The sequence below is a fragment of the Chinchilla lanigera genome, unplaced genomic scaffold, assembly GCF_000276665.1.
Source record: "Chinchilla lanigera isolate Chin_1 unplaced genomic scaffold, ChiLan1.0 scaffold00038, whole genome shotgun sequence".
Taxonomy (NCBI): Eukaryota; Metazoa; Chordata; class Mammalia; order Rodentia; family Chinchillidae; genus Chinchilla; species Chinchilla lanigera.
Genome location: NW_004955439.1, coordinates 20,135,845 through 20,159,340, shown reverse-complemented (window position 1 = coordinate 20,159,340; position 23,496 = coordinate 20,135,845). Strand labels below are relative to the sequence as shown.

General features: G+C 41.4%; 1 protein-coding gene across 5 annotated transcripts in view; it reads left to right on the top strand.

Annotated features, from left to right (window-relative positions):
* Nucleotides 1-15,282, top strand: part of Map3k4 (mitogen-activated protein kinase kinase kinase 4) — a 119,827-nt gene extending 104,545 nt beyond the window's left edge. For 4 of the 5 annotated variants that reach the window (XM_005390695.2, XM_005390696.2, XM_005390697.2 and 1 more), the window contains 8 exons: nucleotides 2,585-2,776; nucleotides 3,833-3,903; nucleotides 5,512-5,628; nucleotides 6,515-6,674; nucleotides 9,022-9,144; nucleotides 9,757-9,863; nucleotides 12,449-12,628; nucleotides 14,257-15,282. In XM_005390695.2, coding sequence (XP_005390752.1) covers nucleotides 2,585-2,776; nucleotides 3,833-3,903; nucleotides 5,512-5,628; nucleotides 6,515-6,674; nucleotides 9,022-9,144; nucleotides 9,757-9,863; nucleotides 12,449-12,628; nucleotides 14,257-14,277 — 971 coding nt within the window. In that variant the 3' untranslated portion in view covers nucleotides 14,278-15,282. Of the gene's footprint in view, nucleotides 1-2,584; nucleotides 2,777-3,832; nucleotides 3,904-5,511; nucleotides 5,629-5,720; nucleotides 5,812-6,514; nucleotides 6,675-9,021; nucleotides 9,145-9,756; nucleotides 9,864-12,448; nucleotides 12,629-14,256 lie in introns of those variants that run through there. The other variant, XM_013517394.1, reaches the window with a different exon arrangement.
* The last annotated feature ends 8,214 nt before the right edge of the window (nucleotides 15,283-23,496 follow it).

The window sequence follows — 23,496 nt, the reverse complement described above, 5'->3', positions numbered from 1 at the left end:
CATCAGTTCCTGTAGTATAGTATGTTTGTAGCCACTTGCTACTTTTCTAATAGAAGTTGTTATATTGATATGTTCCTAAATAACTTGGTGTAATTCTTTAATAAATATTTTGAAATAAGTAAACATTTTGTATGGCAAACAGAAGGAAAGAACATGTTAGGTTCTTTCCTTCTACATTGATAATGTAGATAGCAGTAAATTATCAATGAATACTAACCAAAGAATGAATACAGAATATAATGTTGAGCAGCAGTGAGAACAGATCTTTTTTCTTAAATGATAACAGGTTCTAAAAGGTCAGATAATTGGCTAAGGTAGTAAATGACAGAGCTGGGACTGGAGCATGCTTCTTTCTTCACATCCAGAGCATTCTCCTTCACAGTAGTCCTTTGAACTGTGTGTCATGATTAGAAGAGTATTTGTCCCCCAAGGCCCAGAGAGCTCAGGAGGATTGTGCAGGAGAAGGCCTGGTGACTGGAGAATGGCCCCTTGGCGGGACTAGTGGATAAAATGCAGGTGAACTTGGAGGAGTGAAGGATGGTCTGATCATAGATCTCTTCAGTGATCTAAACCCTTACCCAGAAGTAGTGTGCAGTCTCTGAAGGTTCTTAAGTGGCTGGGTGTTTGGTTAGTGGAGGATGGAGATTAGTAAGACACTGTGAAGGTAGATTATCAGGTTACCTGAGTGGGGAGCAGTTTTGGGGGATAGAACACAGTCCAGTGATTCAGTGTAAATAATAGGTACTGGTCTAAACAAAGGTCTAAAAAAGAGGATGGCAGCAAGAAGCAGCTTTGTTGCAATAGTGGACAGGCAGATTAGGTGTTTATCGAGGGTTCAGGTGGGAGAGACTTCCTGGACTTGATCCTATTGATGAGATGATCTCTGTATGGCTCACTCATGACGGTTTCCCTGGATACCAGGTCTTTGCCATGCTTATTGAAACAAATACTATGGAACCACTTCCTCTTGGGGGAGTTCATTCACACTGACATATTACAGACTGCGAAGTCTTGAGAAAGGCTTATGCCTTACAATAACAAGAAAGCTTTTCCCAGAAATACTTGACAGTGGAGTCTGCAGCCTCACAGCTGTGAAAAGCTTGTCCTAGGAAGGGCACACTTACTGTATCATATATTAAGGTAAAGGAGACAAACCAGGACTTACGTTTTAAAAGGATTGTAGTTTTAAAAACTAAAACATAGCCAAGAATTTAGCTCAGTGGCATAGCGCCTGCCTGGCAAGCATGAGGTCGTGAGTTTGATTCCCAGTACCAAAAAGAAAAACTAAAGCATAACTCTTGGGAGTTCCACTTCAGATTAATCTTACTGTCATTCAGGTTTTCAAAGATGCCTTTGCTAGAAGATTGGAGCTCTTAGATAGTTCATCAGGATGCAGTGTGAGAAGTGCAGTCACAGAAATGTGTGTGAACCCATGGTTTCAGTCTATGAGTCATGACCCATTCGTGGACGGTAAAATTTTAGTGCATGTGATCAGCCATTAAAAAGGATAGGATGGAATCAGAATCTGATGGAGAAATGGGAGTAATGCCTCACAAAATTCATTTCAGGTATATAGCTTTGTGTGTGAAAGGTATCTCTTCGTTTAAGTTATGGTAAAATAAGTTAGAGAAATAGTGATATAGACGCTGGTGAGAAGATAAGGTATAATAACAATATCTAATATATATTGAGTCTTCCCATGTTCCAGGCAGCAGGCTAAGTGCTTAATATGCATTAGTTTGTTAAATCTTCACAGTCGGTCTGTTCAGTGTTACCACCTTCATTTCACAGATTAAGTCAACCAGTAGATGAGGTATTTAATGTATGAAGTCAATTAATTTCCCCATCAGCAGGCACCTAGAAAGTAATTATTTCAGTCATTCTGATGCTAGAGCCTTTGTCCTCTTTCATGAGAAGACTTCATTTCCTTTCATGAGAAGTGCTTATTTCACTCGAGTCCTGTGAGCTCTTATCAGTGGTTGCTGTGGTGAGAAGATATTTTAGGCAGAGGAGAAAGTGTGAGCAGTCCTGCAAGTGAGACAGTTTGGTGTGTTCCCTAAATCATCCAGTCTGACTGGTCTAGAGTATGTGGCAGCAGAAAGTAAGAGGAATGCCTTAAAAAAAGAAGACCCAGAAAAGAAAATCTGGGTCCAAATTCTCATGACCTCAAACTTAAAATAAGAATTTGGACTTTGGCTTAGCAAGCAATGGAGATCTGAAATAAACTTAAGAAAATAGCATGTTAAGATTTCTTGAGTGGTAAGATAATGCTGACCAGCAAGAGAGTCAGGTGGGAAGAACAGAAATTAGAGGCCGTAGAAGTTGCTGCAGTAGCTCAGCCACAGGCCCGAGCCACAGGTAGGGGTTGGGGGTTAGCTGCCAGGCTTTGGGTTTATGTAAACACTGTGTAATGGGAGTGGGATACGTGCTAGAATTAGTGGAAGCCTGAGTACTTCACCTGCTGTTGATCTGGGTAGACAGCGGTAAGCCGTGCTGTAACGCAGTGCACATGTACCACTCTGTTCTCACTGTTATTTGTTGGTAACAGTGTCTCTCACTGATGAATTTGAGGCTCTCTCTGCAGATACTGCTTCTAAACAAGGACCCATAGAAACTATCCAGAAGTCAATCCAATTATTTGAAGAAGAGCGATACCGAGAAATGAGGCGAAAGAATATCATTGGTCAAGTTTGTGATACGCCTAAATCCTATGATAATGTCATGCATGTTGGCTTGAGGAAGGTGACCTTCAAATGGCAAAGAGGAAACAAAATTGGTGAGGAAACCAAGGACTGTGGCCTGAAGGCAGCTGATGTTGGAAGAAGTAGCATCTGTGTTTCTTTAGGTTAAATCTTTAGTTTGTCCCCTTCTTACAGTTACAGCAAATATACATCACATCTTTTCAGAGAGGGGTCTTTCTCTTAATTTCTATAGTGTGGGCTAAGAACACTAAACATACGATTTAAAGAAAGATTTTACATGGTTCATTTACTTGAACAGTTTTGCTCGGTAATGTCAGAAGTTTCCATTGGAGAACTACTGAAATTTTACTCATTTGTTTTCTTCTGTACAAGAATTTATTTAAACAGAGAATGGATACAAAGCAGGATAGGACAATCTTTTTTTTCTGAAATGCTGTCTAATTAATTAATTTCCAGGTGAAACTGCCTCCTGTAAAATAATTAGTGGTAGGTTATGTGATGTCTCAGATCCTCCTCCACTTAAATATGTTAATTCTTCAAGCATTTGACTCCAAAGGGACAAACAGTACGGAAAGAAGACTCTGTGGGTATCAGGAGACTAGAGCTTTCCAAGAGCTGTCCTGTAGGACAGAGAACCCAGAAGACAGTCAGATACTGTACATATGTTAATTGTTATTCTCAATCTGTTGAGTTGTTCATCCCATTGCCTTAATCTCCCAGAAGGGGTGTAAGGAGACTGTATGTCACTCCACTCCTGGTCCTGTAGCAGTGAGGTAAATGGGGTCTAGAGGCAATCCTGCTGCCTTCTGCCCCAGCCCCGGCCCAGACCTTCTCAAGAAGCATGAAGGCTCAAAACATGCCTAAGACTACTCATTGCTCATCCTCATGCTTTTCTGGGGTTTTCCAAAGCCAGTTTTTCTCCACTTACAATGTTTACAGACAAGACAACATTGACAGAATTTGAGACTTCAGTTATTAATGAACATTTGGACTGTTCTGGGTCTTGTAATAAATTGTAAACATACTCATGGATAACATGAGTGCCCAGAATTAATGGATATTATTGTGAGTTTCAAGTATTTAACCTGTCTAAGCTGACTGGAAGAGTGGCCTGTTGGTGTTGTTTGCAGGAGAAGGACAATATGGGAAGGTCTACACCTGCATCAGTGTTGACACAGGAGAGCTGATGGCCATGAAGGAGGTGAGTCAGCTGGCTGGCTAGATGTTTGTAGCAAAGGACTTCAGGGGACAGAGATTGGGAATAATAGTGGTACACACTGCTGGCTGAAGTGCTGTCCAGGCCCAAGTCCTACGTTCGGAATTTAGGACCAACCCTGCAGTGCCTGAGATAACACTGGAAGGTGAACATGTTGACAGTTCTGTTGTGGAGGGTGAGAGCAGGAACACCAGTGAGCCCAACTCAGTGTGGGTGTGAGAGAGCCCACTGCAGAGGGAGGCACAACAAGGGTTGACGGAGGGCAATGATCGTAGCACCTTGCAGGGAGGAGGTGAGCTTTGTGATAAACTGCACAGGTCATCAGTGTCCCTCAGCCCCTGGCAGGGCAGGTAGAGGAGAGAGACCTGAGGAATGGCTTGAGTGGGGGAAACCAGACTTGGTACTGTGGGAGAGCTGTTCGGTGTGGCTTCAGAGGTAGACCCGACTGAAAGGGAGATGTTTTTGCCTCGCAGGGTGCCCAGCCCCCTTACCTGCTTCTGAGCGTTGGCAGTGTTTATTCTTTTTCTGTGTCCAGCCCTTACCCTCCTCCCTTTATGTCATTACTCCAGCTTGATTGTAAATGTTTTGTTTTCCTTCCTTTTTTAAATTTTTATTTATGTGCTTACTTTGATTTTTTTTTTTAATTTTATTTTGTTTTGTTTTTTCTGTGACAGGTCCCACTGTATAGTGCAGGCCAGCCTTGACCTCACTATGTAGTCTAAGCTGACCTCAAACTTGAGATCTTCCCACCTCAACCTCTTGAATGGTGGGATTATAGGCATGCACCCCAATGCCTGGCTTTCTTTTTTTTATTTTTAATTGACATATCATTATTTTATATACTGATGGGATATAGTATGACAGTGGTGGCGAACCTATGGCACGTTACTGTGTTTTTAAGACAAAAGATAATAATTTCTGAGTTGTTTTTTTTCTAAACTAAAACCTATTCAGATTTAATTGCAGTGCTGGCACTTTCCAATAAGTAAGTGGGTTTTCGTTACTCAGTCTCTAAAAGGTTGATCATCACTGCAATATGATGTTTTGGTATGTGGCAATAGTGTGATGATCTATTCAGCTAATTAATGTATTCATCAGCTCACTTTCCACAATTTGAAATTTACTCTCAGCAATTTTGAGATACATTCATTATTACTAACTGTAGTCACCCCTTCAGCAGTAGGGATGAACCTAGATGACTGCTAACGTGAAATAAGATAGGCATAGAAGCACAGATACTGCATGGTCTTACTTACATGTGGAATCTAAAATAAACTGTAAACTTTTTAAGTGCAGAAGCACATTTTAACTTTCTGTATTGACCGGAACTGAGGCACAGTGATTGCTTATTGAATGTTTAATGCTTTTGGTGGTTTAGGTCACAGCTGACAGTGATTTTGTAAGCAGATATTCAAAGCGAGTGTGCCTAGTTCACTTGGAACAGTAAAAGAAAGGAAACCTGGAAGTAATGTTAATCATACTGACCACGGGCCTGGCCTGCACAGTGAAAATGGCAGTGGGTGGCTGCACAACCTTTACTGTTTAAGGTGCTTGTTTCCAGTCTGACTGTTGGAAACAATTTTTCTTTTACAGATTCGATTTCAACCTAATGACCATAAAACTATCAAGGAAACTGCAGATGAATTGAAAATATTTGAAGGCATCAAACATTCCAATCTGGTTCGGTATTTTGGTGTGGAGCTTCATAGAGTAAGCTGACCTTAATCACACTGTTTTGTGTGAGGAATCAGTAAGGGTACAAAATGGAGTCCTGTTCTACATCACAGGTCTTCTCATTTCAGAGCACAGTAACTTTGCCTAATTATCAGGAAATCTCCATGAGTTACATCATTTCTGCCTTCTCTCTGAAACTAGAGGAGTTCTTCCTAAAATGTAAGTTGTAGACTGTAGTCATTAACCTGGCATTATAAAGCACTGAAACCCATCCTGCCAGTCTGAAGATTCTTCTTATAAAGTGCCCCTTCCCCCACTCCTTGTGACGTTTTCCATTTACAGTACACCATTAAGTGATACTGGTTTTCTTTTCTATGTTTTTAAGGAACCATTGTGGAATAAGAAAAAATTAAAACCTCAAACTCATTTCTCCCGCTGTGTTTAGCAATAAACATGTCGAGGGAAAGAGGATGACTTTTGGAGCATCTTGGTATAGAGCCAGAGCTTCCAGGGGGACTTGGGTGTTGATCACCTCTAATGTTTTCACAAATATGTTCATGTTTGAAAAGGATGTGTTTCAGTACTTAATAATATATTTATAGGGACAGCCCTGTTGGTCCCTGTCTGAGATTATATGGCTGACTTAATCTCAGGGTGATAGAAGTTCATCCCCTGTGATTTGGAAGAGATCTTACCCTGACGAGCTGTATAATTCCAGACAGGGTGTAGGCAGCCACCTCAGCAGAAGAGCTAGGTACGCCTCCTACACATACATTCAGTGCTCAGGACGACTAGCGTAGTGAACCGCCAGAAAAGAGATCGATTCCTCGGGGGCGTGGCCTATGAAGTTTTCCAGAGCTTTCATGTTGTGTCCATGTAAAGAAAACCACAAACATAGGGCTGTGTTTTATTCCTCCCCTAGGAAGAAATGTACATCTTCATGGAGTACTGTGATGAGGGCACACTAGAAGAGGTGTCACGGCTGGGACTTCAGGAACATGTCATTAGGCTATATTCCAAGCAAATCACCACTGCTATCAATGTCCTCCATGAGCATGGCATAGTTCACCGTGACATTAAAGGTAATCCCATATGTGTTTGGCTGCCCTGGGCAGAGGGCCCTGGTATTCAGCACATAGTAGGTGCTCTGTAGATACTCATTCCCACCCCTCCCATTTCTTTAGCTAGATAGACTTTTCTTTAATTATGCTTCTAATGAGTGCCACATTGAAATACAATGTTAAAGCCAGATGTCTTGGTTATTTTTCTCTCATTGCTAAGACAAAATACCTGACACCCAAAATTAAGGAAGGAAAGGTTTATTTAGCTCACAGTTTGTGGAGGTTTTAGTCCATAATCAGCTGGCTCCAGGGCAAGGTGGCACGTGGCAGGGGGCAACAGTTCAAGACAGCAGAAGACAGCAAAAGCAGCAAGAGCACCAGGGGAGAAGAGCAAGCCTGTTTTCTTCCCTTATATTGTAAGCAGGCCACCCCCTAGGGTAGGTGTAGCAGTTACACCATCTCCATGCCCTTTCACAGAGGATGAGGATTTTTACAAAGTGAGAGCCCTGCCCCCTGCTAAGTCCCTTAGTTAAACTTCTAAACTTCTCAAGTTGACCCAGTATATGAACCATTACACTGGGCGTGGTGGTGCACACCTATAATCTCAGCACTTGGGAAGCTGAGGCCAGAGGATTACCTCAAGTTTGAGGCCAGCCTGGGCTCTATAGTGAGTTTAAAACCAACCTGAACTACATAATGACACATTGTCTCAATAAACCAAAAAAAAAAAAAAAATTGTTGAACCTTATTTTTCACCCATGAATAGGAAAATCTGCTCTATCTTTTCTGTTCAGCATAACTTTGAGACAAATCTGTTTTTTTAGAAGCAAAGTCTGCTACTTTATAAGCTGGTTTGACATAGCCTGTATGCTTAGTAGACATTCATGATCAAAGCAAACTTTTCCTTGTGTCAAGGACCTTTGAGTTTGTGTATGAGTGTTATTAATATGTAAAGTGACAGTAAATTAAAAATGCTTGTATAAGTCAGAATCTGTAGCTCTGTCTTTAGAGACAAAAATAGGATTTATTTACACCAATCTCCAAATTAGAATTCTGCTAAAGCTTGGTCATGTTGATTGATTAAAAGTGTTTTTCTCTTCTGGTGTGAGGGGAATGGCTGTGTTCCATCCCAGAACTGTCACTGTGACATTTGTCTTAACCATGTCTTAGCCTGACTTTTGTTTTGAGGAAGCTTGCAGAATTAAAGCCGGAGAGTATTTTTGTCTCTTTGGCCCTAGACGAAAGTGTTCTGTCACGAAGTCTGAGCGAGTTAACCTAAACATATTTACTAAAGAGTTGGCCTGACTTCTGACCAGAGACTAGACTCAGTCTGGTGGGCTATTCTGGATTACACCAGCATCTGCATTGGTCTGGGTATAAGAGTTGCTTTTCCTTTGTAATGTGGTTCAACCCTGAGTCACCCAGTGTATGTGGGGACTATTGGCTGCTCGCCTCTCCACCATGTATGTGGCCTTGCTGTCTGGAGTCATTCTCAACTCTGGCTTAATTGGCTCTTGCACAGGCTTTGACACTGCCCATTTTCAGTTGTTCTGCCACATAATCAGGCTCTGTGCGTGGTCGTGAAATGGTGACTGCATGTTACATTTCCTGCTGAGAATGTACACATTAGAATAGTTCCAGAAGTACTCCTGTGTAGGGGACCATGAGTTCTGCAAGGACTCAGATGTTGAGGCTGAAATGTTAGGCTCATTGCATGGCTATTGTTCAACTTGAGTGGCTTTGTGTTGCTTTTTGAAGTGCAGATTGTAAGGTAGGTACCAAAGAAATGTGACTTGGTTGGAGCAGTTATATTGTAGTCAATAGCAAAAGCCCAAGATGCCCTGAAAACTGAACAATAAACCCAAATTCTAACTAGAGTACAAATTAGATCTATCTGTTGTTTGTAGAAATACAGAAAAGTTACAGAACATCATTTACAGTTCTGTTCTGCGGTAAATCCTGAGGCAGACTCAGGTGTGACTGTAGAACCACAGTGTGGTTCTTTTCACAGCATACTTGTTAGCATGGAAGCAGCTATTGAGGGACAACTCTGAGGGTGAGGGACTGCCACAAGCATTTGTATTTTGTGTATAATTTCTCTTTAATGTTTTTAATGTTAGAATTTATGTATATACTTCAGATTTTTTTTGTTCAGAATTATTTGCTATGTTAAATTTCATTGCTTTGAATTATTGCATTTGTGAATAAAGTTCTTAAGTCTTTCTGTAATTGAACATTGTAAGTAATGTTTCAAAAACCTTTGTAATACTTACTTTGTGAATAGTTTCTGGTGGTTAGGTCACCATGTAAACATTAAAGGGCCCACATTGTTTCAGAGGCTGCTTAATGACTGCTTGTTTCTTGTTAGGTGCCAATATCTTTCTTACTTCATCTGGACTAATCAAGCTGGGAGATTTTGGATGCTCAGTAAAGCTTAAAAATAATGCACAAACCATGCCTGGTGAAGTGAACAGCACACTGGGGACAGCAGGTAGGGGCCAACTGTACAGGTCTCTGCATGCTCTTAGGACAGGGTGCATGGCCGCTGAACTCCCCTTCACCTTTTGTGCCAACCTAGACTTGCAGAGTAGGGAGAGAGGTTTATAGTCACGAAGAGTGCTGCTCCTCCACACATGAAGGCCTCCATCTGAGAGTTGTTGCCCAGTTGGTGAATTAAACGACTTGTTAAAGGCAGGAGGAAAGCCTCTTTCTCTGCCCAGAAAGATGCTTTGTTATTTGCATTGGTATTGTGAAACTGTTCTCGTTGACTTAACGTTATGGTTAAATGGTAGTTATTTGTTTTGATCATTTAGTGTCATAAAACTTTTTGTATTCTGCAAGTCAAATTTCCTGTTTTCATTATGAATACAGTTTATTTGAAGATGTACATACTCAGAAGTTGTGTTTTAAAAGGCAGTTCTGTCTCTAAACAGTCCCTTCAAAAAATTGATTTTAAATATATAGTTTCAGATTTTCAACATTTCCTGTTATATAATTTGGAGAAAGAATATTAACTTAAAATATTAACTTACTGCTTTATGCTACTAATACATAATGCTGTATTTATAGCCCATTACTATCACTTTATCTATGACTTTTAAAGCATACATGGCGCCTGAGGTCATTACCCGTGCTAAAGGTGAAGGTCATGGGCGTGCTGCAGACATCTGGAGTCTGGGATGTGTTGTCATAGAGATGGTGACTGGTAAGGTAAGCAGAGCCCACACCTGGAAGAGGAACTTTAGAGGTGCGCTATACATTGACAAAGGAGGAATTGTGGTTTTATTATTCATTTTAAATTCTCTGGGCACACATTCTACTAGAGAACATGATTAGAGATTAAAATGTGACCCAACAAAACATATGAGGTTACAAGATATGATAAAGAAACAAATATTCATAAAATGTATGCTATGCCTTATGAGTGAGAATGTAAAGAAACAAACTTCAAATCAGAACAAGGTGACACAGTCCGTTACAAAAAGAAACGTAAAATGGAAAACTTGTGTCCTCACAACTTGTTTTTTGTTTTTGTTTTTTGGTCTTTTTGAGACAGGTTCTCTCTATGCAGTTCTGGCGGCCTTGAGCTTACTTTGTAGCCCAGGCTGGTCTTGAACTCACAATGATCCTCTTGCCTTAGCCTCCCGAGTGCTGGGATTACAGGCGTGCACCACCATGCCCAGCATCAACTTGTATATGAATGCTTGTTGTAACAACTTTGTTCATAAATGGCAGAACTTAGAAGCAGCTAAGATGTCCTTGAACAGATAAATGAATAAATATGTTAAAGGGAATACAAAGAAATTATGTTGAGTGACAAAAATAACCGTGCTAAAGATCCTTAGACATAAAAGCACCTCAAATACATCTGGCTGAGTGATCAACCTGAAAAGGCTGTGTCCAGTGCAGTTCCATCTGTATAATATTCTGTAAGAGGCGGAATGATAGGAATTGTATAAAGACCAGTAGTTACCAGGGGAAGGAGGGATGACTAGGTAGAGCACAAGGATTTTTGAAGTAGTGAAACCTTTCTAGAGAGCGATGACAGATACCTGTCATTACACGTAAGTTTAAACTTGTAGACTGTACAACACAGTGAATCCTGATGTAAACTGTGGACTTTGATTAGCAGTAATGTGTTGACAATGGCTCATCATTGTAATAAAGGGACCACACTATTGAAAGATGTGGCTAATAGGGGGAACTGGGGAGGGTCAGGGGAAGGGTGGGTATGTGGGACTCCATGCTTTCCAGTTCAGTTTTCTAAAAAAAAAAAAAAAAAAATTAACTCTGTTAATATAAAAAAGAAACATGAAATGATGAGCCTCACTAATAATCAGAATTACATAGTCAAAGTGAAATTCTTTAACATGAGTGACCTTTTTAAAGATTTATAATACTTTTAGAGAGGCTGTAAGGAAAGACACATATTATGAACAAAAATTAAAAGTGGTAGAATTGCTCTTTGCAACATCTGTCCACACAAATAAAATTGTTATGTGTTATGTGAATTGTTAAGTGTTACATGTTTTAGTGACATTTTTATATCATTATATATATTATGTCTTTTAGTTGGATGAAGGTTGCTGCTAGACTGATAGCACATCCCAAAAGGGATAGGCAAATTATGCTGGCCACTGGTTTGTAGCATAAAGTTTTATGGAAGAGAGCACTTTTCAACATCTGTCCACACAAAGAATGTAGGCATTACATACTGGAAACATGTACTTAAAAATTAAACAAATAAATGTGCATAGCCCTTAAACCAAGAAATTTTTGCTTTTAAAAACTTCTCTTCTTGTGAAGATACTGATGAGTAATTGTACAAATGTATAAAGACAAACACTTACACAGTAGTCTAGTAGCATCATTTACAAAGCAAAAAAATAAAATGTCCTTTAACTGTTCCTAGGAACTCAGTTAAATTATTCAGCTGTACCTTACAACTGCTGAAAGAGAACACAGATAGTAGGTGCTTTGCAGATATCAGCTAATGTTTCTTCTGCTAGCATTAAGGGAGGAAAATGGCTATGATATCTATAGTATTTCAATAAACCCATACAAAAGCAAGGATTCACATTCATGAGGACATGTTGGCAACAACTAAGCAACAGTACACAAATTAGAATGCTGTACAAACTTAATTATTTCCCTCTGAATTTTTCCTATGATCATAATTTTTTGGTGGGGAGGGTTTTTTGGTTTTGGTTTTTGGTTTTTTGATTTTTTGAGACAGGGTCTTGCTGTATAGTTCAGGCTGCTTCTGAACTAACTGTGTAACCCACACTGGCCTCAGACTTGTGGCAATCCTCCTGCCTCTGCCTCCTGAGTGCTAGGATTACAGGTGTGCACCACTACATAATAAACTTTTTACTAAAGGAATTTTCATTTGCAAGGTGGCATATTAAATATCCCTGTGCGAATTGTTAAGTGTTACATGTTTTAGTGACATTTTTATATCATTATATATATTACGTCTTTTAGTTGGATGAAGGTTGCTGCTAGACTGATAGCACATCCCGAAAGGGATAGGCAAACTATTCTGGCCACTGGTTTGTAGCATAAAGTTTTATTGGAATACAGCTGCACCTGTTCACGTGTATGTCGTCTTTAGCAGCTTTCGTGCTCCAGTGAAAGAAGTAAGTAGTTGTGATGAAAACCATATGGCCTGTAAGCCTGGAGTATTTATTTTTTAGTTCTAAAGTCAAGGTTTGCTGACCCCTGATGGACATTAATTTCAAGGTGCCTAAAAAGCAATTAGGCATTTTTTATGTTTATTTTTCCTGTCTTTGTAGAGGCCTTGGCATGAGTATGAACACAACTTTCAGATTATGTATAGAGTGGGAATGGGACATAAGCCACCAATCCCTGAAAGATTAAGCCCTGAAGGAAAGGACTTTCTCTCTCACTGCCTGGAAAGTGACCCAAAGATGAGATGGACAGCCAGCCAGCTCCTCGACCATTCTTTTGTCAAGGTTTGGCAGATTGCTAACGTTATCTTCATGTTTAAGTTTATTTGAGTTCAGTTTTGCATCTGATACGTAAGGACATTTGGAAACTTAAATATAAAATACTCATGAATAAAATGGAAAAGAACTAAATGTCTTCTTTTTCCAGGCATTTTTGTATGTGCTTTTTCATTTGGAAGATGTTCACTGAGGCTCTTCTCCTTGATCTATTTTGGTATTACATTGAAAGTAAATTTGAGACACTTAAGTGGAATTTTGAGTGGGACAAACTGAAGAATAGTTTCCACTCTCGGAAGCATGTAATTTGCTTGGAGGACAGACAGATTAGTTATCACTGTGATAAGAGCTGTGATCACAGGCTGGGCGTGGTGGCGCACGCCTATAATCCCAGCACTTGGGAGGCTGAGGCAGGAGAATCGTTGCAAGTTCAAGACCAGCCTGGGCTACAAAGTGAGCTCAAGGCCAGCCTGAACTGCATAGCGAGACCCTGTCTCAAAAGGACAAAAAAAAAAAAAAGATCTGTGATCATAGTATATATGCCACACCTTATGGTTGCTGAAAGAAGGATTTCATGCAGTCAAGTAATCTCAGGTATTTTCTCTAGAATGAGGTACCCAGCCTGTGCAAGAGGGTTTTGCCAGGTCAGGGATTGGGTAAAGGATGTGGCAGACAAAGTGAAGCGGTATGGGAAGACAAAGACCTGGAGGTGAAGCAGTTGAGGATTGTGTATAGCTGAGATCTTGGTGGGGCCCAGGATATGCACAGTGCCAAAAGATATGGCTGGAAAGTAAGCAGGAACAATGGAAAGATATTTCAATTTAATTGTAAACATAATGTGGTTAAGGTGCATTTTAGAAAGATCACTGTGGAGGTACGAAACTAGGTAGCTGCTTTAGTGTAGGATGGAGAATGGATCATCAGCATGCATTATCAGCTGTACTTAGGAATTAGAATACCCTTGACTGAGGAACTGGTTAGAATGAAGAGAGAGTCTGGAGAGGGCCCACAGCCACAGAGACACTGTTCACCACTCTGGGCTAACAGGCCAGGGAAGTGAGAGTTCCTTTCTGGTCATGTGTGAGGTGAGGTATGTTTGGAACACCTCCTTGAGGATTTCAGACAGACATCTGGGTGTTTGTGGCTAGTACTCCAGGAAGTGAGTCTGGGGTAGAGATCTGAGGGATGGAAGTGTTGCTAGGGGAGTACCTGGGGGCATGACGAGAGTGCACCCTAGCAAACAGCTCTGCAGGACCCTGCCTGTGTGAGTGGGAAGAAGGAGCAAGCATTTGTATTAGCTATAGAAGTATTAAAGAGCAACTATTAGGTATAGAATACATACAATATATATTGCCCTGAGATTATACATGTATATTTCAGAAACTTCCAGCAGTCAGTTTTCAGACTTACTGAGAGCAGGCACTCAGCCAGCACTGACCTATTTATTTCCTTTCCTCTCTCCCTATCTTTCTTTTCTGGTGATGGGAGTAGAGCCCAAAGCATCAGGCGTGCTAGGCAGGTGTTTTACCATTGGGCATACCCTCAGCCTTGCGCTTTATTTCTCAAGCCTCTCCTGTCAGACGCACACGTGTACATCCGCACTTGCAAGGGCTCAGCTCTCTCCTGCTTCCTCACAGGTCTGCACCGATGAAGAGTGATGCTCACCAGTCCGTGGCCTAGTAGTGTGTGGACGTGGAGAACTCTCTCAATCACTGCTGTATGTAATATTTACAGAAAGACTGCTGAGAAGCCGTGCAGCCTTAACCTTCCAAGACTGAGAAGACTGCACAGGTGACGAGCGTCACTTCTCCTGCTGCTCCTGTTGTCTGATGACGTGGCACAGCCCTCTTGGGTGGTGGCGTCCACGAGGTTAAGAAGCTGCATGTTAAGTGCCATTACTACTGTACACGGACCATTGCCTCTGTGTCCTCCATTTCTTGTGCAACTGAGAACCGTGACATCAGTGTAGTATTTTTGACCTTTTTGGGTTCAAAAAAAGTTGTAGTGTTATCAGGTGTCCTGGACCTCGTTTTTAATCTCCTGTTGTTGAGTGCACTGACTGTGAAACCTTACCGTTTTTGTTGGCAAGCTGCAGGTTTGTTATGCAAAAGGCTAATGAAATTTAAGACAAAGGGTCTTTTTTCAATAAATGGTTTATTTTAGGAAAGCTAAGTTATATTGTCTTTTAATGGTTAATAACCCAAGAGCCAACAGTCTAGGATGAGTCTAGGATGCAGACCCTAATCCTTTTCACCTACTTCCTCGCGAAGGCACACAGCCAGATATACTCGACAGGGCTGAGGGCTCCCCGAGGATTGAGCTGGGGTATCTTTGCTGACAATGGAGGATGTAAATGAAACAACACTAATGGTGTAAGGTAGCCCTTTTAAATTATTTTATATTAACCACCACATTTAGAATCAACAAAAGCTCAAGCCTTGTTATCACATGTTGGGGCTGGGACTCAGTTTATTTTTAAACCAAGATATATAGGTGCTAGGTCAGTGTAAATACTGCTGAATGAGCTCTTGATAAAAAAAATCATCCTTTTTTCAGAATGTAAACTGAATTTCAGCAGTGTTCTAAAATAGCCAAATTATATGTCATTGATGGTGTTTTTTACTGCTTTTTGCTATTAAATTTTTTTTAAGATTGACTTTAAAGCTTCCTGAAATCTTTTTAGAATATAGCAGCCCACCTGGATGAGTTCTTTCTTAAGCAGGTTCTTCATTCACCTCCCTCCAGGATAATTGGTCTTCAACATCCAGAGAATGTTGACATCACCGGATTTAAACAGGCAGGGTTTTATTTAGATTTGAAACATCTTTACAGATAGCCTTTTGAGTTATAATTTACATAATACTTCAGTAAAATTCAGTGAGATTTAGTATAGTTTTATGGGTTTTTTTTTTCTCTCTCTTTTTTTTTTGGTCTGTTTGAGACAGGGTCTCACTATGCAGTTCAGGCTGGCCTTGAACTCACTTTGTAGCCCAGGCTGGCTTCAAACTTGCAGCAATCCTCCTGCCTTAGCCTCCCAAGTGCTAGGATTACAGGCGTGTGCCCCACGCCTGGCTCGTATAGTTTCAGACAGTTTTGAGCCAGGTGTGCTGGTGCACATCTGTAAGTTTAGCACTCTCGAGGCTGAGGCTAACCTGAGCTGTGGTGTGAGCGCAAGGCCAGCCTGGACTACAGAGCAAGACACTGTCTCAAAAAAGCAAACTAAAGAAAAGAATAGTTTTGTAATTGTACAGCCATCATTGAAATCTAACTTTGGATCATCTCCGTCACCCCCAAAGAAGCCACACGTCTCTACAGTCACGTCCTCCTCACCTCCATCTGTAAGTAGCCACTCTGCTATTTCCCGCCTCTGTGGACTTGCTTGTCTGAGACCCTCTCTATCACCAGAATCTTGAAATACATAGTCTTTTCTGTCTGTTTTCTCTCAGGGTATTTCTGAAGGGTTTTTTTTTTTTAATAATTGTATTATTACACATAATTGTATGTGTGTCAGTACTACATTCTTTTTTCTTGTTGTGTACTATTCTGTTGTGTGAATGTCCCACCACACTTTTCCCATTTCTGGTTGCTGGGCACTTGGGTTGCTTCTGTCTTTTGGATATTGTGACCTTCCCATACAAGTTTTTGTGTGGACCTATTTTCTTTTTTCTTGGCAGCACAATTACTGGGTCACATGGTAATTCCGTGTTCAACATTTTCAGAAACTTTCAAACTGCTTTCCAAAGTGGTTGTACCAGCAGCATATGGAGATCCCAGCTTTTTTATAACCTTGCCAGTACTTGTCATGGTTTTTCTTTTTGATAATTGTCATTCTAGTGAGTGCAAAGTGGTTCCATAGTGTGATTTTGATTTGCATTTCCCCAATGATAGTGAATGTCTTCAGTGAAATGTCTATTCAGTCTTTTGCCCATATTAAAATTGGGTTATTTGTCTTCTTACTGAGTTGCAAGAGGTTTTTTTTTTTTATTTTATTTGGGTTTTTTTTGGTTTTTTTTCTGATACCAGGAATTGAACTCACGACCTTCCACTTGCCAGGTAGGCGCTGTGCCACTGAGCTAAATCCCCAGCCCCTGTAAGAGTTTTTTATACATTTGAGATCAAAGTACTTTACCTGATAATGTGATTTGCAGATATTTCTTTTCCAGTCTGTGGCTTGTCTTTTCCTTTTCTTAATGATGACTTTTGAAGCATAAATGGTTGTCTATTTTTGCAGTATTGGTGATTGAACCCAAGGCCTTTGTAGTAAGCTACAGCCTCAGCCCTAATTTTTTATTTTGAGACAGAATCTTGCTAAACTGTCCAGGCTGGGCTTGAATTTGTAATTGTCCTGCCTCAACCTCCCAGAGTGCTGGGATTTCAGGAATGTACTACCACATTTGGCTTGTTTTTAGGGTTTTTTAAAAACGTCTGACTCATCCATTTGTTCTTTATTCCTTGTGCTTAATATTTCAATTAAGAAATCACTGCTCAATGCCAGGTCACAAAGATGTGTGCCTTTTTTTTTCTGAGCTTTATTGTATTAGCTCTTAAATTAGGCCTGTTTTTTAATTGACAAGATAAGAGTTCAAATACACTCTGTGCATGTGGATATTTTTGTGACTAGCATCTGAAAACACAGCTCTTTCTCCAGTAAGTTATTCTGGCATCCCTGTTGGAAACCAGTTGACCATAAATGTAAAAGTTTATTTCTGGACGCTCAAGTCTATTCCATAGGTCAATATGTTTGTTATGTGCAGTATCACACTATCTCCATTACTGTGGCTTTTGGTAAGTTTTTAAAATGGGAAGTATAAATCTTTCAGTGTTGTGTGTCTTTTTCAGGATGTTTTGACTCTTCTAGGCTATTGCATTTCCATATGAAATTGGGGACTAGCTTCTCTTCTATAGAAGTAGAAAATCAGCTGGTACGGATTTCATTCAATCTGTGGAACAACTGTGGGAATATTATCTTAAATTTTCCAATTCGTGAACACAGGATAGCGCTACATTTATTCAGGTATTTAATTTTTTCAGCAGGGCTTTGTAATTTTCAGTATACAACTCATAAACCTAAATTTATTTCTGAGTATTTATTTTTCGTGCTATTATGAATGAAAGTATTTCTTAATTTCATATGCAGATGTTTATTGCTAGTATAGTGGTTCCTCAGTGCATAAACTTAATTCTCTCCTTGATTGTGGTTGCATACTGAATTGGATGAGAGTTGAATCAAATTCTCCCATAAGGTCAACACTGAACCTAACCATTGAATTTGATTAGGTTCACCATTACTTCTCTAGAGCAGTCAACAGAAGTAAGACAAGTGTTTTCTTCTTAACCTAATAGAGCTATGTAAGGATATTATTCCAAAGCAGTGTTCCCTCTGGAAGCTGTGTGATGCTGTCTTACTCATACATGATGTAGACCACAATAACAAGTGGAGTGATACTCTTAACAGGAGTGGCATCTGCTAGAAAACAAGACTTTCCTCCTCCTGGGCCTGTATAGGCTGCAGAAGGCAGCTGTAGAGCAGGACTTTTGAAGACGGATGCAACAGCATTAAGGTCCATGGAAATTCCTTTGTATTTACAGACTGTTTATTTTTTAAAAGGCTTTATACAAAAGCCCAAAACACAGCAAGGAAGAGTTCAAGCTTGCTGTTGGGGAATGTGTTTCTGCATGTGGGATTGTGCATTTGTATTGTGAAGCCTGCTCTTTTTTTTCCCACTGAGGAAAGGATTGCTTTCCAGAATGAATCGGTTCCTAACAGTGTGTAACAACTCTCTTCTCATTGTGGGTGTCTGAGGTCACTACTTGCACATCAGTTTTTAGTGTTGCAGTGAGAATTTCTGTGACACAAACTGCTTGAAATGTTTGTCACTTCATCCCTCTCTGTGGCCTCGCCCAAATGCACAGAAAGCTCAGACCTTCCATCTGAGGAGGTCGTCTGTCATGTGCTCCAGGAATGTGGCATTTAAAAGGAAATTTTCTGTAACTGTCATCTTCCTCAATAGTCTTTTTCCACTTTAGAATCATCTTAACTGCCGAGAAGTTTTTTTTATTTTGAGCTGAAATGAGCCTCATTGTGTTGCTGACTTGTACTCCACCTCTTCCTACACGTTTCCCTTCACTCCGCCTCCTTCATGTCTGCCTCCCAAGTTCTTTCTGCAGTAATTCCCGGGACACAGGTCTCCCTCAGTCTGTCAGTACCCTTAGAGAGACTGTCAGTTAGGCTGGCTGTGACTGGATTGCACGGCATTGGTTCTCATGTCATAGCACTGTAATAGCATGAATGCAGAGCATGGCCCTGCCTCTGTAGTACATGTGTCTGGAGTCAGGGAGGCAGACTGTGACACACACACCCTGTCCTGGCTCTGTGTGGAGGTCACTAAGGGGGAGCCTTTCTTAATACTGGACAGAGGGCCGGGGATATATTTCAGTGGTAAAAGTGCCTGCCTAGAAAGTGCAAGGTCCTAAGTTTGATTCCCAGTCCCCCCCCCACAAAAAAACCTAACTAATAGTGGGCAGAATAATACAGGTATAGTGGGAAAGGGCAGAGGGAAGAGAGAGTAGAAGAAAGGTGGATCTGAAGGCATGGAGAACTGACACCCAGGGACAAAATGGCCAGGAGGCAAGGGAGGTGACGGGCTGCTTTCCCTAAAGACAGTGGGATACAGTACAGGAGAGATGTGCGTTTGCCCACATTTAAATTTCATATGAATTTTATCCCATTAAGCTGGGCCTTCTACTGTCATTTACTACATACTTCATTAATTTTGTGTCTATTCAACCCATCAATCAAAATGTGAAAATACTGCTATGCTACATGATAGACAGTATCCAGATTGACATTACTGTCCACTTAGCACCTCTACAGTAATACCTTGGTTCACCACTGCCCTGTTTGTAAGCAGTTCGGTTCCCAAACAAAAGCCTTCAGCAGAATTTTGCTTCCATTGGCAAACTTTGCGTCAGGTGCCAGACACAACCATGGTCATCTTGCCCACACAAACACAGGCGCAGCCATCTTCCCCAGAATCGTAAGATAAATTAAGTTTGTAAACGGAGGTATCACTGTGTATTAAAAGGTTACCATCCACCCAACACACACACTGAAGAATCTGATGACTAGTGTGGTTCTACCAGACACCTTGCTAAAGTTCAGATTCATGAGCCTGGCCACAAATGTGAGAAGGTGCCTTTGGTCAGTCTGTTTGTTCTTGGCTGTCTCCTAGCCATCACGGTTTTCTTTCATGTACTTAAAAGTCATCCACTTGGTATCTCCTGGAATGCTGCTGCACAGCAGTCTTTAAAGTGCATTCTTTTTCCCTCTGAAGTTGTCTAGTCTTCTGAGCCCTGGGTACAGCTGGTGTAGGCTAAGAGATAGATTCTCACTCTTCCCTGACTGAACTGGGTGTGTCCTGCTCCTTCCATCTTTAGTCTTTCTTTGGTAGGCAAAGCAAACAGAAGAGGCGCTTCCTCTGCTGCTGCCAGCCCAGTGTTGGGCTTTGGGCTGCAGGAGCACATGAAGGCACTCTCAGAGCACTTGGCTTCTCTGCTGCCCGGTGCGCAGGCACAGCGTTCGGCAGGTGTAGCCTTCTTTTGTAGGTTTTTTAACCTCTGAGCTTCCCTATACTGTCTCACCAGTGTCTCTCCCACATTCTGCAAGGACACAGATTTCTATCAAGCATTCTGAAATGCCGCTCATGACTTGCTTGAATTTCCTAGGACAGTGGCGAACCTATGGCACATGTGCTGCAGCGGGCTGTTTGTATCATTGAAAGCTCTAAAAGGTTCTCCATCCCTGTCCTAGGCTGTCTGGCAAAGATCTAGCTAACAGTTGTATGAGGGGTAATCAAAAACTACAGTGCATGTTTACATTTTTAAAAGCTTATTACATTAAAAGATACATTTCCAAGAATGATGGGGTATGTCCAAAGTAAGAGGGAGTTCTTGAGAAAGTTAAATAGCATTGTGTCTTTTACTGTAATAAAATGGTATTTAAACAGCCCTATTATTTGATCACCCATCTTTGGTCAAATATTATGGCAATTCTGTCAGAAACATGGTGTGTCTTAATCCACCTTGTCAGCAGATCTAGTACTGTGCACATGCCAGCCCTTCAAAGGTAAACAGTTTGAATCAATATAGGACGTTGAGGTGGTCACAGCAGCACAACTAAAGACACTCATGAGGAGGACTCCAGAGCTGCTTCAGTAAACTGTAAGAATATTGAGGTGAGTGAGTTCAAAGTTAGAAGAAGGATTTTGAGGGGGATTAATGGCAGTATATCCTTAACTCCAAATTTTTAAAAATATAACATATCCATCATAGTTTTTTGATCACAACTCGTGAGAGAATGTAATGTTTGTATGATTTCATTTTAGAAATCTAAAGGATTTATTAGTCTGTATCCATCCCATGCAGTTTGTATTCATTCCACTCAGTTTCTTAAGATTGAGAGCACAGATGACAGAAATAGCAAAATTACTTAGCCACTGCAACATGTGAAATATTTTGGTATGGAAAGAATATTAAAGGTAAAAATGTATGACTCTTACCCAATGAACAACTTGACCAACACAGTCCTAGGAGATATTACTATTTACTGAAATGATCTAGTAGATTTTTAACAAGTACTGTACTTTTTAATCAGTTCAGACTTAACGTGGAACTAGAACAAGGTTCCAGGGACTAAGGAATGCCCGCTTTGTCCTTTCCAGAAGAGTAGTTCAGCTTCCTATTGGTAACTCTGCAGCTTCAGAGTGCTGCCCAGTGTGGAGAAGTTCTTTGCGCTGCAGGAGAGAAATAGAAAGACAGTTGAAACTCGGTTGCAGAGGCTTTTGAGAAAGTGCTCCCTTCATGTAACCAGGATTCAGTGAAGGCCCTGACAGAGGAGGAGGAGACTGGTCACTGGACAGAGAGGCCCTCCTCTGCCTTCAGAGGGGTGAGACCCTAGTGACACATACTGCTTAGGTGGCATTTCCAGTGTTCCACAGGTTTGTGCCAAAATGATAATTTCAAGTAGTTGACGGTCATAAACAGATACTATATTGGTGACAGATGATTTGAATGGTGTCAGATGTCCTGGGCCCAGAGAGATAGTGACATATCCTTCATCCTTTACTTTCTCGTGAGTAGTTCATCCAGTGCTTGAAAGCCACTGTGATGGACCAGTGCCCCAAAACACCTCAAGTGCTTGCTTGGCTTTCATTTAAATGTGCTTAAAATCTGGAGCACTCATAGGTGTGTGAGGTGCTGAGGGTGGCGAGGGGAGTTGTCGAGGCCACACACTGGGCTTGGGTTCTGTGCTCACACAGCCTCACGTTCCTCGTGATCTGGCTAGGACAGAGGGACCACTGCTCAGGAAGTCTGCGGTTGGACCTGTCCAGCATGTTCACTGCAGGTGGAATTGGAGCCCCATTCATCCTGACCCCTTCCCACCAAATGGTTGGAAGAGTTGTGTGCATTTAAATCTTGGTAGGCACTTTTAGGAAACCGCCCTACTGAGAGGCAGCTGGTTATCAGCTCATCCTCACAGGCAGCATATTTTCGTGTAAGTGGGGAGGGGCTGGAAAAGAGGGAGTTGCGCTTGGCCTTGAAGCCCCTCGGTGATGCTTGGCAGTGGCAAATAAGACCCTCAGGCCCGAGAGCCAGTGCTGATCTCCACAAAGTGGGTGAGCACAATCTCCACTGTCCAGAGAGCCAGAGCCTGTCCGAGACCACAGTCAGTCCCAGCTGCAGCAGCCCTTTCCACTCAGCAGCAGGCCCTACACCAGCAGTGGCGACTTTGTGGCACACATGCTGCAGCTGGTTGCTGATTATTGAAAACTCTAGAAGTTTACCATGATTGCCCCAGACCCTTTTTGTTTTGAATTAGTGTTCATCAGAACAAGAACCAGAAGTCTACCAGGACATTTGGTTGTGAGGGACAGGACCTGTCACTACAGCTTGTTTTTGTCTACCTCTTGCATGGCTCATCAAGTAGGGCCTGAGGTGTTGGGAAGGGGTACAATGCCAACATACTCGCAGGCACGTTACCTTTGCCCTGGCTCCATTTTATTGAGAACTCTAAGGCAATGGAAGCCACAATTGGTGATGAAGGCTGGACTCACTTAATGAGACAACATAATGACCTCTTAGTAACATGGAAAGTCCGACTGGACAAGTGAGTCCCTGCATGTGCTGGGGTGGGCATGAGGGCTCCTGGTGCAGGCAGGTGGCAGGGTGGCCCATCTAGCACCCATGTGCTTTCAGCCTAACTGGCACCAAGTATTCTTCCAGGTGATCTGTGATCCATTAGGAAACCTGCTGAGCCAGAGTGTGTGTTTTCCTTCTTCACCATTACCTAGTGAATACATTAAAAATTTGCATAGTGCTTTAGAAAAACCTGGACCAATACTCGTAGGGAACTTTCATTGGTCATTTTTCTTCACTTTTGTCTTTAATTTTTTTTTTTTTTTTGTCTTGAGACAAGGTCTTACTAAGTTGCTGAGGCTGGGTTCACAGTTGCAATCCTCTCTCAGCCTCCCAGAGTGCTGGGATTACAACTGTGCAGCATTACACCCACTTTGTCCATATTTATTAAAAGTTCTGGCTGGGTATGGTGGCACATGCCTGTAATCTCAGCACTCAGGAGGCTGAGGCAGGAGGGTCGTTGGGAGTTTGAGACCAGCCTGGGCTACAAAGTGAGCTCAAGGCCAGCCTGAACTGCATAGTGAGACCCTGTCTTAAAAAGAAAAACAAACAAACAAAAGATGTTGTAAAGCCAGCTGTTTTGCTTGAGGATTGACCAGAGCATTGTTCCACTGCACTGGGGAATGGCCAGAGCTGCTTGCGGCCAGTTTTAGCAAGATAGTTATTGGAGTTTACATTTTAAT